The 20000-nt window shown below is 43.9% G+C and overlaps 1 protein-coding gene across 1 annotated transcript in view; it reads right to left on the bottom strand.

The window, feature by feature from the left end:
* Positions 1-20000, bottom strand: part of grin2da (glutamate receptor, ionotropic, N-methyl D-aspartate 2D, a) — a gene marked incomplete at both ends in the record, with an annotated part of 124050 nt that overhangs the window by 40203 nt on the left and 63847 nt on the right. The window contains 4 exons of the mRNA XM_083645877.1: positions 4366-4526; positions 7918-8034; positions 12806-12918; positions 18957-19082. Of these exons, the coding sequence (XP_083502003.1) occupies positions 4366-4526; positions 7918-8034; positions 12806-12918; positions 18957-19082 (517 nt within the window). The remainder of the gene's footprint in view (positions 1-4365; positions 4527-7917; positions 8035-12805; positions 12919-18956; positions 19083-20000) is intronic.

Genomic DNA, 20000 nt, shown 5'->3' on the forward strand with positions numbered 1-20000 from the left:
TGCTATGGGGGCATGTTTCTTTTAACTTCACACAGCAGTTTTTTGTGTGTGGAGAAAGTGGATCATGATAACGTCACCTGACGTTAGCTTAGCAGCTCAGTAATGTTGGTTAACTCTTCTCCTGTAGCAGAAAATACAGTGTTGTGTAAAAAGCAAAGGTTTACCAGATATTTCCAACACATGTCCAGTATAGTCCACACTTGCTGTTGTGTGGTTGTGGTAAGGGAAATTCACTGATTGCAACATTCAATTTCTCCACCGGCACCTTTGCTTTCTCTATATTTGTTGTTGCTATATGGCAAACGGCCAGCGTTTCTGTCATCGTCATTGGTCGGCTGAGAAAAAGAAGTTCACGTGCACCCGTCGCTTTTCTGAAAAGTTGAAGGCACTTGGCTTGAACAATTCTGCCACAGCGTGGGTCAGATCTTCTATCGGATCGAAACGGTTGCTATAAATGGGACTCTGTCAGGGGTAAGAAGCAACAGCTGCGGAGTTCCCCAAGGAAGTGTCTTGGGACCTCTCTTATTTCTATTATGTTAATGGGATGACGGCTGCTTTTTCTAGTCCCCTTTTTCTGTCCGCGGATGACTCTGTCCTTGTTGTTTCCCATAAGGATAAGGGTATGGTGGAGAGCTGTCTGAGTGCTGATCTGGAGAGTGTAAGTGAACGGCTCACAGATAACAGGCTCTCTCTCCACTTACTTAGGTAAGACAGAGTCTATTCTCTTTGGGACCAAGGTCAAATTGGGTAGATCACCTGGTTTTAATGTTAAGGTTGGTGACACAGCAGTATCAACTAAAAGCGGTGTTACTTATCTAGGCTGTGAGCTGGACCAGTCCCTCACTGGGGAGAGGATGGGCTTAAAAGTCATAGCTAAAGTTAACCAAAGTTAAATCTAATTCCGTGCCAGAAAGTCTAATATTCTGGACACAAAAACCCTGAAATTGCTGTCCATGGCTTTAGTGCGACCCCACGTACGGTGTGGTATACCAAACTGCAGACATCCCAAAATAAACGGATCAGAGTAGTGTTGAACTTATCCTCTCGTACCCATGTTGGCCGCTCCCAACTCACAGAACTAAAATGGTTGTCAGTTGAGAGCAGGGTCAGGCATTACCCACAGAATAGTGTTTGGCTCCATCCCTACTTAAAGAAATATTTGAAACTCGTCAGTGATACTCATGGGTACTCTACCAGAGCTAGTGAGTCAGTGATACTCATGGGTACTCTACCAGAGCTAGTGAGTCAGTGATACTCATGGGTACTCTACCAGAGCTAGTGAGTCAGTGATACTCATGGGTACTCTACCAGAGCTAGTGAGTCAGTGATACTCATGGGTACTCTACCAGGCTAGTGAGTCAGTGATACTCATGGGTACTCTACCAGAGCTAGTGAGTCAGTGATACTCATGGGTACTCTACCAGAGCTAGTGAGTCAGTGATACTCATGGGTACTCTACCAGAGCTAGTGAGTCAGTGATACTCATGGGTACTCTACCAGAGCTAGTGAGTCAGTGATACTCATGGGTACTCTACCAGAGCTAGTGAGTCAGTGATACTCATGGGTACTCTACCAGAGCTAGTGAGTCAGTGATACTCATGGGTACTCTACCAGAGCTAGTGAGTCAGTGATACTCATGGGTACTCTACCAGAGCTAGTGAGTCAGTGATACTCATGGGTACTCTACCAGAGCTAGTGAGTCAGTGATACTCATGGGTACTCTACCAGAGCTAGTGAGTCAGTGATACTCATGGGTACTCTACCAGAGCTAGTGAGTCAGTGATACTCATGGGTACTCTACCAGAGCTAGTGAGTCAGTGATACTCATGGGTACTCTACCAGAGCTAGTGAGTCAGTGATACTCATGGGTACTCTACCAGAGCTAGTGAGTCAGTGATACTCATGGGTACTCTACCAGAGCTAGTGAGTCAGTGATACTCATGGGTACTGGTGAGTCAAAGGTGTCGTCCCCTGTATGTTTTATGACTGCATGTGGGAAAAACACCTTTCTGTACTCAGCAGCCACAGAATGGAATAATCTGTTGTCACCCCGTTTGAAAGACATTGTCAGTGCCAACCATTTTAAAACAGCAGTGAAGGGATGCCTGATGAGCTGCTGACAGCCAAGCATCGAATAACTGTCTTCGTTGTTTGTGCTTTCTGCTTCGTGGGGTGTGTATTGTTGATATGCTGTTTTAATCTGTCTTGGAAGGCTCGTGCCGGGCGGACCACTGAGTGTTTCTTACAAACGACGGACCACAATGGAAACAAGTCATGGACTTTATTGTGTTTTATTCGGCGACAATCCTAATACCGGTGTATGGATTTTATCTGTTCATTTGGATTTTTAACAACTGTCTCAATAAATTCATTCATCCATTCATTCATTCATTCATTCAACATTTCTCAACTTTTGCCTTCACATCACACAGGTAGTACATGCTGTATGGTGCATTCACACGCGGGAGCTGCCAAGTCACTACAGTCTGCTGGAAAGGAGAAAGGAGAAGGAGACAAGTGGACGAGAGAAAAGGAGAGATAATGACAGGAGAGAGAAGGAAGTGAGAGGCTAAAGTACGTAAGAGAGGAGAGGAGAGACTGAGAGAAAGGAGTTGATGAGAGGGAGGGAGAGGGAGAGTGAAGGGACTATAGAGGAAGAGAGAGAGGAAGTGTGAGAGAACAAGACTGATGGTTTGTGTGTGTGTGTGTGGGGGGGGGGTGGGTGGTTAGAGGGATGAGAAAGCAAAGAGCGAGGGAAGACGAGATGGAGCGGAGGGGTGATGATTGGTGCATCGGCAGCCAGATCAAATAGGAATCTTCATACTGCTTGGAGAGAGAGAGAGGGAGAGATGGAGAGAGAGATGGAGAGAGAGAGAGGGAGAGATGGAGAGAGAGAGATGGAGAGAGAGGGAGAGACATAAACTCAGTGGAAAACGAGAGAGACATACAGCATAGAGTGAAAGAGAGATAAACACCACATAACACGAGAGAGAGAGAGAGAGAGAGAGAGAGAGGGATGATAGTGAGAAAGGGGGACTGAGAGAGAGACATATAAGGAGAACAGGGAGGATGAGTGAAGATGATGAGGGGGAATGCATCATGGGAGTTTTAATAACACGGTACGTCAAACCTGGCTAACTGCAGCTGCCGCTACTTGTTGGCGTGCATGAGTGTGTGCATTCTCCCGTGTGTGTGTGTGTGTGTGTGCGCGTGTGTGTGTGCGTATGTGCGTGCGCACGTGTACATTGGGTCGGCCCATTAAGCGTCGGGGGGGGCCCTCATCTGCATCAGCTAACATCACTCCTCCCTCCCCTCCCACTTCCAACATGATGACTCGGTGTATTTGATGCGTACGTTGCGGCCCCCGCGGGCGCAGAATAAACGCTCGCCGAAGACGATGGCGAGGCTCCCTGAGTGGCAGCCGGTGCTGAGATGGCGGGATCTCTCTCTCTCTGCACTGCGGCTGGCTGCGCTGCGAACATGTATTATTAAAAAGTCGTTGTTTTTTATTCATTTAATGTCTTTTACAAGCCATGATCCGGTGCTCGCGAGGCGAGGCGGGTCGATGCACTAACAGGTGGAGGCAGACAAGAGGATCCAGTAATTGAAAGGAGCTCTGCGGATGACTACAATGCCCCCGGGTGAAAAACATAAAAAAAAATGAGAAGGAAAAACAGAGGGCAGAAAAGGTGGTATGTGTTCTTTTAAAGTGTGTGCTGTTGTCAAAAATGTGCAGCTACAGCTAACTTGCAGGTTTGGGTTTGTGAACTAAGGCAAGGGGAGCACGCATCCTGGGCTGCTCCCGATATCAATGATGTCCGACTTCTATCGCAGTATTGTACGAGTGTCGACGGTGCAGTTTCTCCACTCTCTTCCACTGCACTCTATTCCACCCTAGTCTATTCATTTGTCGTCTCGAGTGGTCAGACTCAACGGAGGGTCTGAACAGCAAGTCAGCATTTTTGGGTTTCCCTGCACGAAAAGTTGCGGCAAGCCTCTGATTGGCTGGGCTGTAACGGAAGTCCGGCTGTCTTCGTGCATTGGAAAATGTACCGCCTTGCATCGCGCAAATAACATTGTCACTGACGTTACCTTTCAGTTGAGTTGTTTACAGTTTGCTAACAGACTCATATGCTCAGTTCTCAAGCACGTCTAGCTAGCACACATGTTGGCCTTACTGTCCATGTGTGTCACCGTGGCAACTACCCCTTAAATAGCCTGCATTTTATGGTGTACTAGCCAAATTACCATGGCAAACCAGTAGCGGGAGCCTTCTAACCATTCTGGTTCTGTGTAGCCTACTCTACTTTGCTGTGGGCGTACTCCTCCGTGTCCCCTCCTCTCCCTGTGTTATCCTCTCCTCACCCGGTCTTGAGGTTGTCGATGGCCTCCTCCACGCCCTTCTGGTTGTTGCGGATCATGAACTGGTGCATGTTGGGGTAGTTGGAGCGGATGTTCTCCTCGGTGCTGCCGTTCGGCACCGTGCCGAAACGCAGCGGCGGGTACTGCTCGGCCGGCTGCTGGAACTGACCGTGAGGAGACACGGAGGAAGAAGATGTTTTTTTTGTTTAGTTCAGGTTATTTGACAATCATTAAAAAAGAAATAGGACAGAAACATCACAACTTTAACAATAACTGTCAAGGATTTCACAATACAGTCATAGACTTATTTCCATCCTTCATGAGAAGAGGAGGTATAGGTATAGGTAAAGATATAGAAGAAGAGGGGGAGACTAAAGCCGAGAAGGATAGTGACGGAGCGAAAGAGCGCTAGGAGCAGTGGTGTAATGTAACAAAGTAATACTTTGTTACAGTACTGTACTTCAGTATTTTTGGGAATACATGTACTTTGCTTGAGTATTTATATTTCTGGCAACTATCAACTTTTACTCCACTACATTTCCTAAATAAAACGTATACTACTCCATTACATTTCCGAAACATCTTAGTTACTTGTCACTACACAATAAAATCAGAATAAATTTGGTAGCCTACATGCAAGCAGGTTGGAATCCATGTTCCTAAGCTCACAAGTTAATCACAATCCACACTCCATTCGAGTTGGTGGAAGTAATGCACCGTGACATTGTTTGCCAACCGCTATAAAACTCAAGAAGAAGATGATTTCCACTCAATCCCAGGCATGTGAGATGGGCCTGAACATGAGCAGAATCAACAATGACTGCTTGCTCTTACTTTTACTTTCAGAAAATGACTTTTGATTTACCAGTAACCCTTTACTTTACAGGTCCCTAACTACATATCAACTACAGTAACCCTTTACTTTACAGGTCCCTAACTACACATCAACTACAGTAACCCTTTACTTTACAGGCCCCTAACTACATATCAACTACAGTAACCCTTTACTTTACAGGTCCCTAACTACATATCAACTACAGTAACGCTTTACTTTGCAGGTCCCTAACTACATATCAACTACAGTAACCCTTTACTTTACAGGTCCCTAACTACATATCAACTACAGTAACCCTTTACTTTACAGGTCCCTAACTACACATCAACTACAGTAACCCTTTACTTTACAGGCCCCTAACTACATATCCACTACAGTAACCCTTTACTTTAGAGGCCCCTAACTACATATAAATTACAGTAACCCTTTACTTTACAGGCCCCTAACTACATATCAACTACAGTAACCCTTTACTTTACAGGTCCCTAACTACATATCAACTACAGTAACCCTTTACTTTACAGGCCCCTAACTACATATCAACTACAGTAACCCTTTACTTTACAGGTCCCTAACTACACATCAGCTACAGTAACCCTTTACTTTACAGGTCCCTAACTACATATCAACTACAGTAACCCTTTACTTTACAGGTCCCTAACTACATATCAACTATAGTAACCCTTTACTTTACAGGTCCCTAACTACATATCAACTACAGTAACCCTTTACTTTACAGGTCCCTAACTACATATCAACTACAGTAACCCTTTACTTTACAGGTCCCTAACTACACATCAACTACAGTAACCCTTTACTTTACAGGCCCCTAACTACATATCAACTACAGTAACCCTTTACTTTACAGGTCCCTAACCACATATCAACTACAGTAACCCTTTACTTTACAGGTCCCTAACTACATATCCACTACAGTAACCCTTTACTTTACAGGTCCCTAACTACATATCCACTACAGTAACCCTTTACTTTACAGGCCGCTAACCACATATGAACTACATATGAAGTGTTTATGTCTAATTACAAATAGTTCATATGTAGTTACATACTTACAAGCTCCACAATGAAAGTCTGAAAGCCCTCGTGGCTGAGTGGTTAAAGCCACCTGCTTTGCAATCAGAAGTTCCGTGGTTTGAATCCACCACTGGGTTTTAGCAATCTCTGCCCCAGGCTGTAGCTTCTTTACAGGTCCGGTAACCATGTAATTACATATGAACTACAGTTGAATAGACTCACTCCATTTCACAGGTTCGGTACCATGTAACTACATAATGAACTACTGTATGTATGAACACCAATTACTGTGTAATGACATTGGTGTTGATGTCTAATTACAAATAGTTCAACTACATATGTAACTACATAGGAACTACTTGCAATTAGACATGACATGTATTTACACAGTCATTAAATTCATGTTCATAGTTCATAATAGCTATGGACCTGTAAAATAAAGGGTTGCCCTTAGGTACAGTAAATATCAGATACTATCAGACTTTTACCCAAGTAATATTCCAATAGATGACTTTAACTTCTACAGTACCAAAGCCATTTTCTGTTAAGACTGTACTTTTAGTCAAGTGTGGCTCTAAGGTATTTCATCCACCGCTGGGCAGAAGAGGGAGAGAAGAGGTAATCAGAGCACCAAACCCCGCTGCTGCAGGATGCTGCTATGAACATTCAAAGTGTTTCTTTTCAAAGAGAGGCCTTTTCCCCACAGGTTTGTGAAGGGAAGTGATAAAACAGACGAGCTATTGGAGGAGTTAGAACAGCAGGTAGAAGACAGAAGGCACCGTGCTTTATGCTCAAACTGCACACAGAGATACATAGAAAGGAGACAGGGAGTGGCGGGGGCGTGGACTTCAATTGCTATATATATATATATATATATATATATATATATATATATATATATATATATATATATATATATATTTATTTATTTATTTATTTATACACTGTACTTTCTTTTTTATATACCTCCACACCTGTACGTGCCAATATATCAGTCTGTTACCTCTGATCTGATTCTGATCTGTACCTGTCAACATGTCAATCTGATCTGATTTGGTTCTGGATGGATTTTCCACCTTAGCATCAATGGCTGCTCTCTCCCTCTCTTCAAGGGGTGTTGAGTCCCAGTTGTTTTTTTCTCTTGTAGGTTCTTGGCATGAGTTTTTCTGCAATGTTTAACATCTGATAAACCAAACCAGTTGTGTAATACTACATTGAAAAACCATTTTGAGACTCAACGTAACTTCAGTGCCCTCTGGTGGAACCACCGGCTCAATTTCCCCCCTCAGCATTTGGCTCACTTTGCCCCACAGCCACCACTTAATTTTATATATATATATATATATATATATATATATATATATATATATATATATATATACTGTATATATATATATATATATAATATATATATATATATAATTACTCACTTCTCCATGTGCTTCTCTCCATCACAGCTAGACATGATGGGTGGTGTTCTTGAATGTATGGTCACATGACAACAAATGTGCACAGTTGCCTACATGGGGTGGGTCAACTTACCCACTGGCTCATCTAACCCCACTCTCCCCTACATGTGGTCACTTTGAATCCTTAACTGTACATTCCCTGCACATCTGTCTGCAAATCAGAGTCAATCAACCCATCCACCCCCACCCCCCATCTCCTCCCCTCCCCTGCTGTACCTTCTTGTCCGACAGCCCTGAGACGGTGTCGATGTACTCCTCCTGGATCATGAAGGCAGCCAGGTTGGCGGTGTAGGAGGCCAGGAAGATGACAGCGAAGAAGGCCCACACCAGCACCTGAAGCAGCGGCATCAGACAACATTGAGAGTATTTTAAGACTGCGCTGACGCGCGTTTGACAGGCTGTCTCCTGCTTGAAGAGCTAGACTCCTATTTGTCCCGTCAACCTCAGAAGAAGGAAAAAATCGCTGACTAGAATGACATGTTTGTAATGACAACAGACACTTCCATAACCTAATAGCACTGGATCAAACCTATTTGCATCTGTCATGGTCACACATGTGAAAATTACATCTTCTTTTTTTCTTTTTGTCCACAGTTGTTTGTAGTTGAGGCGAATCGAGATTGCACCCAATTATTCATTATTCACACTTCACAACAGCAACTCACAGAAACGACTGCACTGCTTAAGACCGTTTGAAAGTCAGGAGAGGAGCGAGAGTTTTCCATCCTACAGTCTGACATCAGATTCCAGGATGGAAAATGCTCCAATTATAAAGAGGTTGTAGGCTGCTAGCCTGCGAGGATGAGTCTTCCACATACTGCAAGTGTGCACTGGTGATGAAGGGGATGAGGGGCCCTTTGTTTATGGCAAAACATAATTAGCACAAACTTATTTGTGAATAAGATGAAAATAAGCATTCTTTTCCTCCACTTCTTACAGATGTGTATTTTTGTTTGATTACTGGCTTTGGATAACCAGATAAGCCTTTACCATCTAAATCCTTTTCTTGTTTAAGATTAGCTTTGGTGCCCTACGATGTTTTATGAGCTGACAACTCTGACATATACTTATATGAAAATAGATCAGACTCGGAACAATGCAGCTGTCAGATGAAAACCCTTTGTACTTAAAGACAACACTCTGCAGGAGACGTCAAAGGAATCGACAAAGATGAGGCCTTTAGGTGGACGACTGGACGCCCGTGTATTTAGGAATATTTCGTTGTGATTTGAATGGATCTCATCATGTGCCACAGGATCATGACACTTGCTATTAGGGATGCACCGATATGGAAAATTTGGCCGATGCCGATAACCGATATTAACATTGCTGTTATGGCCGATAACCGATATTTACCGATGTCGATATGATCTGTATAAAACCACATTTTTATGATCATCACATTTTGTACATTCTGAAAAACACATGTTAACACTGAATTTGAAAAAGTTATGCATTTCTTTATTTGCAAAGCCTTTGGAAAAGCCCATAAATCATAGATTTACTGCATTATTTCATAGCAATGTGAAGAATTTGGCTGATAATGATAACCGATATTAACATTGCAACATCTGACCGATACCGATATGACCGATATGTTAAAAAATGACTAACATCGGCCGATACCGATATGATTGCCGATATATCGTGCATCCCTACTTGCTATGCAGGATCATGACACTTGTTATGCAGGATCATGACACTTGTTATGCAGGATCATGACACTTGTTATGCAGGATCATGACACTTGTTATGCAGGATCATGACACTTGTTATGCAGGATCATGACACTTGCTATGCAGGATCATGACACTTGTTATGCAGGATCATGACACTTGTTATGCAGGATCATGACACTTACTATGCAGGATCATGACACTTGCTATGCAGGATCATGACACTTGTTATGCAGGATCATGACACTTGCTATGCAGGATCATGACACTTGTTATGCAGGATCATGACACTTGCTATGCAGGATCATGACACTTGCTATGCAGGATCATGACACTTGCTATGCAGGATCATGACACTTGCTATGCAGGATCATGACACTTGCTATGCAGGATCATGACACTTGCTATGCAGGTCCAAGCAAACCTTCAGTTCAACTAAAGCCACCAAACTGAGAAGTAGAAGAGAACCAAATATAACTGGCTTCCTTTCTTCTCTTCTGACCCCATTTGTACATCTATTGAGCAACTAATGAGCACTTGGGATGATCGCGCTGGGTCTGAAAAGGATGCACGCCCAGTTAGTTAGATCACACAGCCCCTCCCCCACACACACACACACACAGTTTTCTCAACCAATCGCACTCGACCAATTCCCCTGCTGTCCCGTATTGCTCCAAACCCTCTGCCCGGGGAGAGCCGTAGACTAGCACATGCTTCCTCTGACAGATGTGCAGGCAGCAGCCACTTCTTTTCCCTTGACGGCAATGAGTTTGACCGGCAGGACGTAGCGCGTGGGAGGATCACGCTATTACCCCCACTTCCCCTCCCTCCCAAACAGGCGCCCCACCGACCGACCAGAGGAGGCACTATAGTGCAGCGGCCAGGACACGTACGCTTAATCCGGCTTTCCACCCGCAGACACTGCCAATTGTGCCTGGAGGTTAACGCGTGCGCGCGCGCGCGGGGGGGGGGGGGGGGGTTAGGGTTTGTGTGGGGGGGGGGGGGGGGGGGGGGGCTCGAACCTGCGACCCTACTCTACCCACGACGCCCCTACACAGGGAGTATTTCAACTGCGAAGGCGCTTCACCCTGCAGGAGCAGTGGGGGCAGATCTCAGCTGATTTCTCCGTTCATAGTGCAGACAGAGCAGCAGGGATTTGAAAGATCACCAGGCTCACTCATGTGAAGCAAGAGAGTGGACACATGAACGCATCATTGCACCAGAAACTGAAGAAAAATGCAGGAGATTTCCATCATCAATCAGTGGCTGCCCCTCAACTATATACTGTAGCATCTCTGGATAGCTACACGCTATCTATTATTTATTACTCTGTAAACAGGCAGAAAACCCACTGACACGCTCTGTTGAAAGGCGTAGCAAATAGGCAACAGTGAAATCACACAAATCAAGATTACAGGTTGTGTTTTGAAGGGGGGGGGGGTCATATTATGCCATTTTAGATGCTAAAGAAATACGCTCATAACAAACAAGAATTTTAGGATCACTAAATACTTCTAATTGGTTAAAAAACTAAGCTTGTTCAGGGCAAATCAAACTTGTTCACCAGGGGCCGGTTGCACCAACTGGTCTTAACTATGCCTGGTCGTAACTCCACTCTAAGACCAGTCTTTAGAGTGGACTTACGCCTGTTGCACCGACAGGGCTTACGTCTGGTCTTAACTACGCCGGTCGTAGCGATGCGCGTCCATGTGAAAGCCAGATTTCACGATGTATGTCTGAGTGGGCGGGTGGTTAAATGACACTTTACAAACCATTAATGTTGTGCTATTTAATCATTTTATGAATGAACGTAGTTACGTGGCTGGATTATTTGGAACAGACCCAAATATAGGTGAGTAAACAGGTAAAAGTTGAATCGTTTCTCCCCCCCTGCCAGTTTGAAACCTCTCAATCAGCTCCTCGTCATTATACATGTCCAGTGGATTGCTTCTGTCCCTAATTACTCTCTCCCATCTAAATGCCTGCTCGTTGTAGAGACGATACACGAGACGACGTGCCATTTTCAAGCTGCGCTGTCACTATACTGCACCTTATGCCTGCTCTGGACTAGGCCTAATATTTATGCCAGGGATTCCGTTTTTGTTGCCGTGGGCCGGCAAATTAAAAGGTCACCGGCTCAAGTGGCCGGTTGAAAATATGCCAGATAAATAAATTCCTTATATAAATTAGCCTAATATTGTGTGACCTATAGCAACATCACCAAAGTGATGTTGCCAATAAGCTACGAGTTAAATAGAGACTTACATAATATTTTTTCTGCCCCTGCTGTTATGCTGATTGTTGAAAAAGAAAAACATAGACACTTTCTTTACTGTAGCGCAGCCGCACACGCAGCATCAGTCCCGCCGGCCAGCGCTGGACCCGCTGTGACTTGACGCAGGAGGAAACCCAAATGTCAAAACACACATCCCTTGGCTAGGCCAGTCCTTTTTTTAATCTAGATCGTGCAACGACAAGTACTTCAGCCGAGGCCAGCAAGACGGCAGGAAAGCGTCAAGCACCTGCTATTCTTCCTCAAGAAGAAACAAAAGCGTGCCTGCCGCCGTCAAAAGCGAAAGAGACCCAACGTAGGCTGTCAATTTAGCAGAGGTAAAAAGCCTTTTTACCTACGTTGGCCGAATCAATCAATCAATCAATCAATCAATCCTCGTATGATGAGGAGATGAATCAAAATGCTTACCACAAATAAAGCCAAATGGGAGCCAAGAACGAGTGCAGGAGAGCTGCCGCAGGTGCCAGGTGTGGAGTGGGAGAGATTAAGGTGCGTAGCCTATTGCTGGAGATTCAAGTTGTGCGCTGTCTGCACTGACACTGTCGCACTTATTACTTTTAGCTACATTGTTTTTTCATCAAGGCAATGTCCAGAAGATATGGGTTCATGAATGTCTGCAAATGCAGATAGATAGGCTACAGTAGGAGCATGCATGCATGTTGTCTGTTTCAATAACGAAAGCGGCCTTAACGAGAACGACGTGCCTGTTGAATGCCGAACAATTAAATATTCTTGCTGCAAAATCGGCCTCTTAATGACAACACTGGAATAAAGATGATCGACTATAGAGGCTATAAAGAATAGACTATAGAGAAATAAATGGATTCAAAACGTTTATTTAGGAAACAATTATTTTATAACATCCTTTTTTTAATAGTGGCCGGTAAATATTCGATATGGCCGGAATTCTGGAAGGTTACCGGCTGCATTGGCCATCTGGAAAAATGCCTAGCGGAATCCCTGATTTACGCCCGGTCTTAGTGAGAAGAAGGCTTAAGCCCTGTTGGTGCAACCGACAAGTATAACTTGTGCTTCATTGGTCAGCCAACAAATTAATGAGTCAATAAAGTAATCAGTCACTCCGTCAATCAGTCAGTCATCATCATTCAGTCAGTCAGTCAGTCAGTCAAATCACCATGATCTTGCTGGTGGTTCCTCTGGGATTCTCCACAGGCACAGAGTTGTTGAAGACCAGTGCCCACAGCAGCCAGATGGACTTCCCTATGGTGAACTTAGAGCCGCCTGTCTCTGGAGGAGAGAGAGAGAGAGAATGAAAAACATTTAGGAGATTGCCCCATTGGTCCACTTACCCGTTAACGTGCCCCTCCAGCATGTTTAATGGCAGTTTAACAGGTAATGTTCTTTCTCAAACACTCTGTGAGCACCTGCTGTAAAGTCACAACTCTGATTGGCTCTGTATGAAATGCAAGCAACCTGTCTATCACTTAGCTACCTGAAGCAACCTGTCTATCACTTAGCTACCTGAAGCAACCTGTCTATCACTTAGCTACCTGAGTAGGTACCTGGCTCCCTGCTTTAATTAGGTTCCTCGTTTGAATGTAGGTGACAGAGAAATCATTAGTTTCAGACGTCCTGAAGGTAGCATCGTGCGCCGGGGGCAGCCAGGCGGAATAGCCTGACATTACCAGAACAAAATATGAGATATGTGAGTTTCCAGGCTATTAAGTAACCTAGCAAGTGTCCCGATTCCAGTCACTTAGGATGCTTCCTACTATCGGTCAAAAGTGACTTTCCTGACACCGTACAAACAACTGACAGCACTAAAATGAAGTCATGTTTGACACATTGACAATATTCAAATAAATATAAAGTAGATGTTTGTTATTTTAGCGAATGTCGTGTGTCCCTTTGTTCTCTAGTGAGCGGCTTTTGGGTGGCGCCATTAGACGGAAGTTTGGGGCTAGTTTCGTTCTTCGTCAGTTAGCAGGGTTACAAGGTATTATGGGATATCCTACCCCACCTAAGGAACCATTGCATGCTTCCTGCCAAAAATAGGTACCTAGAAAGGTTGCAAAATGTATCCTACCTGTTTCAGACAGCCTATAACTTAAAAACTTATACCTAAATGCAATATAGGTTGATTCCTTGCATTTCATACGCAGCCATAGAGTCCCTACGTCCAGCCATTGCGAAACTACCCATGGGACTAGAGGAAGTGAATTCTCCATTAATTTCTCCATAGACATTAACATATGTAAGTTTTAAGCTTAGTCACAAACTGGTCACACAATCCTAGTGTGTATAAACCGGTCCAAAGTGCTTTACCGTGCGCGGTCGTTTAGGTCTTTACCGTAAATTCAAACCACATGACTGAAACGGCAGATTAGATGGAGGGGGAGAAGAGAGTGAAAGTGTGAAGACATTTGGACACCCACTATCAACCTTTTTCATATCAAGGGCCATACATTGGTGCGTCCATTGGGGCAACAGATGATGAGATTTTCTCTCTCTGACCCAAATCTGAAAATAATGTCATGATTTGTGCAGAATTGCAACACTATCTGTATATGATAACAGTAAAACTATGGTCAAAACAGCCATTCTTCTCTACATCCCTTCATCGTGTTAACTTCTTGTAAATTAGATAATGGTGCAGTTTGCTGGGGACCCCCTGGAATCCCCTCGTGGAGCCCTGGTGGTCCCGGGACCCCACATTAGGCACTATAGCATAATTTCAGTATGCATTTGGATCCAAATGGATCCAGTAAAAGGGAGAGCCGGAGTTACAGACTTATTCAAGAAGACCAAAGCCCATGGCACATTTCGCTACGGTGAACATACAAATCAACCGTCTGACACTGAAGCGCTTTTTCGTCATGCTTGTCTTCTATAATTTTGTTCACCATTGATTGTGTTCAGCGTTGAGTTAGATCCACCGAGACACGTTCTCTGTAAAGTCCTCTGAGACATGCCTGTGATAAAGGCCTGTATGAATAAAGCAACTTGCCTTGACTTGAAAGCAGAGACGAGGGAACGGGGGAGTGAGAAGAAAGACCTACTGTGCTATTAAAGAATAAGGATTGCAGCAGCTCACTTTGTCCAGCGGAGAAGCACGGAAACTGCGGACGTACGGAGGGGAAGATGGGAGGATGAAGGGAGAGAATAGGAGGGAAGATTGAGTTGAGTCAACATACGACTTCTCTACGGCGGAAGAATAGAAGGGACAAGAATCCATTGAGTTCTTCAAGACTGAGTGAGGCCCACGGGACAAGAAGAACATCAAACTGTGAAAGCTGATAGAGGAGCGAGAGAGAGAGAGAGAGAGAGAGAGAGAGAGAGGTAGTGGAAGGGAGAGGGAGTGAGAGAGGTAGTTGAAGGGAAGTGGAAGAGAGAGAGAGGGAGCGAGAGAGGGAGCGGCTTCTACTGATTTATTGAGGACTATTGACAGACGGCAGATGATTTTTTTAACACTGAACAAGGAATCGTCAAATTCTAGAGGGTTTTGCTGGCAGAGAAGAAGACGGAGAAACACCAATTTTTTTCAATCACTCTTTTTTGGCTCCATGGTTAGATACAAAATGACCATGCCTAGAGCGAGAAGGGGCTAGTTTACATCAAAGACCTATACATAGATGGTCATTTTGCATCCTTTGATCTACTGAAGAGGAAGTTTGAGTTGCCCGGCACGAACTGGCTCAGATTCCTGCAAATCAGAAATGATGTGCGATCCATGCTTTTTTTGATGTGTTGCTGAGTCCTCCTCACTCCAAGCATCTTATCTCTAGATTTGTGTCTGTTTGACAACTGCAACACAGCCCCTACTGAGAGGATTAGAGAAGCGTGGCAGGGGAAACTTGGTATTGATTTATCTGACATTATATGGGAAAGGATTCTGTCTGTGGTACAACTCTGTTCAGTTAATAGCAGACACCAGCTGATCCAATTTAAAGTTGCTCAGCGTCTTCACTATTCCAAGCATAAGTTACACAAGTTCTTCCCCTCTGTGTCAGCACTGTGTGACAGATGTCAAGTGGCAGAGGGCACACTATCTCATGACTTCTGGTTCTGCCCTTCACTAACGGGATTCTGGGAAAACATATTTGATTGGTACTCTAAGGCCTACAAAATAACCCTACAGCCGGAGGGAGAACTCGCCATCTTTGGCTGCTCAGAGTCCTCTCTGATCTTCCCTACAGCTGTGCAACAGTCTCTAACATAAGGGACTACTGTTGCCAAAAAACTAATTCTGAAGGAATGGAAGTCTTCATCTTCACCTTCTTTTCAATTGTGGTTGACGGATATTACTTCTGTTATACGGATTGAGAGACTTAGGTTCCTGAGGACCAACTCACTTAAGAAGTTTTCGGCTGTCTGGGATCCATTTCTGGCCTACCTCGATGAGGGGGCGACAGCTGACTCGCCTGGCCGGTTTCTCGTGGACCCATTGCATGGGATTCCATGCATGTTCCTTACAAGCACATAAACACTTTGTGCGGTTAGTAGCACCACATTGTAATATTGAATGTCTGTTGTTTTGTTTTTGTTTGTTGTTGTTTTTTCCTTTTCTTTTCCGGTATCTGAGCCTGTTCTGTATTGTAAAAAAAAATTATATATTTTTTTTACGAGGTTTGGAGCTCAGTTGGTACATTGCAAGAAAGAGAGCGTTAAAGTGATTGTTGAGTACATTGACTTTATAATAAGACGATGAGTCCCTGCTTCTTACCTTTATGCAAGAGTGAAACCAAAATATCTCGTTTCAGCGAGCTGCCATTTTGCTTGTGTGACGTCATTTGCAACCGGAGTCTGTGCAGTAGAGTGTAACTGAGCCCCCTCAGCCGCGTCGCCGTCTGACGGAGGTTTGAGAGTGGCTGTCACAGCTGTCAATCAGCCCTTTTTATATCATCAAATAGCTCATTAAGGGTGGCAGAGCAGTGGCTGCAGAGATGTCATCCAAAGCATCAGTCAGTCAAAACAAGTGGGTTAAGGTTCTGCCCACTGTGTTGAGCTTCAGTGAAGCTCAGTGATATGGAAATGCAGTGTTTCAGATCAACGGATGGCCTTCTGTCACTGAGTATATACTGTACAGTATATACTGTACAGTATATACTGTACAGTATATACTGTACAGTATATACTGTACAAGCAGGGGTGGCCAAACTTTTTTGGTTGTGTGCCGCATACAGGAAAATATCGCGGGCCAAACAATATTAAGCGCGGCAGTTTTCGCGGCAAAACAATGGGACCAGAAAACCCTTGTGCCATCAAAAATTTTATTTCTACCTAAATAAATATGACACATAGTTTATTGATGTGCTCACCTATTACAATGGGTATTTCTGTATGTTTTGAAATTTTCTTTTCCTGTGCCAACAGGTTAAGACAGAGATAATAACATTAGTATTAAACGAATGTTTTAAAATAAATAGACCAGGTCAGGGTACTCAAGTATAATCCATTTTCAATGGTTTTAAATTGAAAAACGAAATGGGGGGAATCAGTTCTTTTGTTTTTCCGTTTCTTTTTCTTTCTTTTTTTGTTTTTCCGTTTTTTCCCCCGTTTTCGTTTTTTCGTTTTCCGTTTTAAACTTTGAAACAGAAAAACGGAAACGGGACGTTTTTAGCACTTTTTTTTTTTTTTTTTCTAAATTAATGGCGGGCCACTTAAGTTGTTGGCCCGCGGGCCGTAGTTTGGCCACCCCAGTTGTACAGTATATACTGTTCAGTATATACTGTACAGTATATACTGTACAGCCATTTGTATTTGACTAAAATGACTAAGTCATGATTCATGTTAATGAGTTGTTAGAGCAATGGCGTGAAGGTTAAGCCGTCATTAGATTCATGGTGTTCATGGTCTCGCATCGGTCTGGTCTCGGGCTGCAACACATCACACAATCACTGCTTTGTTTTAGTTTAGTTTTTTTTTTATCATGGAGTAAAGATAGACAACCCATGACACTACACACACCTCAACAGAAGGTAGCGCTTGGGAGAGGAGGAGGGACAGAACACCCACAGGAGTGACTGGCAGCCGGTGATAAGCAGCTATCGTGCGCACCTCCAACATGCTTCTAGTTGTGTCAATTTATTAGGAAGCAAATAGGTTTGCAGATAAATCATTGAAAACGATGCGGCAGCTCAGAGGAGCAGCCAGTAAACCACTCAGAATAAAAGCTGGACTGACAAGCACTGTCAAAATGTCCAAATCATCCTCCGCTGTGCGCCGTCGGGAGTCTGCTCCATTCAAATGAAATCAGGCAGATCGTGGGTGCGGATGGCTTGTTTTGACTCGTCTTTTTTCCCCCTCAACATATTACAATCACAAAGTGGAGCCGCTTTGCATAATTTGAGCGAAAACACCCCCCGCTAATCAGCCCCCACCGCCCCACCCGTCCCCCCCCTCCCCCCGCTAATCAGCCCCCACCGCCCCACCCCTCCCCCCGCAAATCAGGCCCCCCGCTTACAAAAGTGCCGACGTGACACGCGGGTAATAATGCGATGAAATGAGCAGTGGCGGTGGCAGTATTATGTGACTCTGTCTATTGACTACTGCCAGAATCTGTGTTGCCTTTTTCAAACAATATCTCAGTTTGGAATGAATTTAATAATAATTGAATCATTAATAATTGATTGGATTTGTATTATAGCGCCTTTCTAGACACTCAAAGCGCTTCACATATCAGGGGAGGGAGGGGGAGGGCACTCAACTCATCCACCACATAGAGGGGGTGAATGAACCTACCCAACCCCCCCGCCCATACACACACACACACACACACACACACACACACACACACACCTACAGTAGCCTATATGTGGCACGGTCTGTGAAATAGTAAATCAAGATAAATGCGTGTTGTTGTTTTTTATAATTATGCATAATGCAAGTTTAGATTTAGTACACTATAGTAGTATAATGCAATATAACAAACAACAGTTTTTGGATCATGTATAGAGTACTTTGTTCACAAGCAAGCTTGTTCACCAACTTCCAGGGCAATCTTCTCTGATGGTGGCTTATGGACATCCAAATAAGCACGTCTTCTTCTTCAACTATTATAGATGTCAATGTTTGACAGATCATTTGTAAGCTTATAATCGGCACTTTCACACTTACAAAAGTACCTTGGCATCCTAGTTACCCCAAACACCACTTCCTCCCTGTCACATTATACAATCAAAAAAGTGATTTGTGACGTTTTGCATAATCTGAACAAACCCTCTGACCCTGCTCCCCCCACCTGCTGACAGAGCTGTTGGAGTGAGAGGTGGGGTGTGTAGTGATGATGTGCTGCAGTGAGCAGTGGTCTGAGTGGCGGCTCTTACTCTTGGCGCTCTGCAGGCTGCGGTTGTATCCCACCGGGCTGAAGAACTCAAAGATGAAGACGGTGACAGCCACCACCGACAGGCACATCACAAACATCATCACCCACACCGCTGGGCTGTAGGGCTCTGTAACACACACACAGACACACACACACACACACACACACACACGCAAGCAGGCACACAAACATACACATACACATACACACATGGGAAATATCAGATACAAGTTTCAAAAGTGTGCTCAGCTGTCTGTCATCTCAAAAGCATATAGGGTAACACTACTTGGATAGAGTCTATAGAATATTTGTAATATTTCCAGAGCTTATTAGCTGACATTCAACTGTTTAAGTGTAACAGCTTATCTCGAGCCTGTGTGACAATTCAACTGTTTAACAGATGTGTAACAGATTATACAGACTGTGTGACAAAAATAAAAAGATAGATGAAACATGATGAAAGATACATTTCTAACAGGTTAGATGCACAGTGACTTGGTCAGCAGCTGGTTTCATGGAATATGGAATTCACCGTCAATATGAGAAACAGTGTGCACCTCCCAGTAAGACGTGACAACTTCCTGCGTACGCTAACATGTCTCCCAGTTGGAGTCACGCACTGTGGAAGTGTGTCATCACAGCAGGCGTACGAGAAAAATCTAAATATATATTACAATATATTCACACTAATTATGAACCAGTGCAATTCACTCAGGGTGGATTTTATCCACACAATGAGGAAATAGTTTTGGACTCTCAGGGAATTTGCCCTGTGCTTTCTCTGGGTTTTATGCATAAACATCAGGACCTATATTCATAACTCACAGGAGTTTTGGCCGCCCAACTTTGAAAGTCATACCCTCATTTGAAAGAATAATGACACATTTAAAGACTTTCATCTATTACTGTCATTACGGTAATACAAACTCAATACATGTGTGTCTTTTAGTGTCATTACAGAAGGAAATGTGATGCTCTGCAATGATTCTGACTGGTAGCAGATAACTTACATTGATAAGAAGTGAAAGCTATAATAGGTCGTTCC

This window comes from Poromitra crassiceps (assembly GCF_964638095.1).
Source record: "Poromitra crassiceps genome assembly, chromosome: 11".
In the NCBI taxonomy this organism is placed as follows: Eukaryota; Metazoa; Chordata; class Actinopteri; order Beryciformes; family Melamphaidae; genus Poromitra; species Poromitra crassiceps.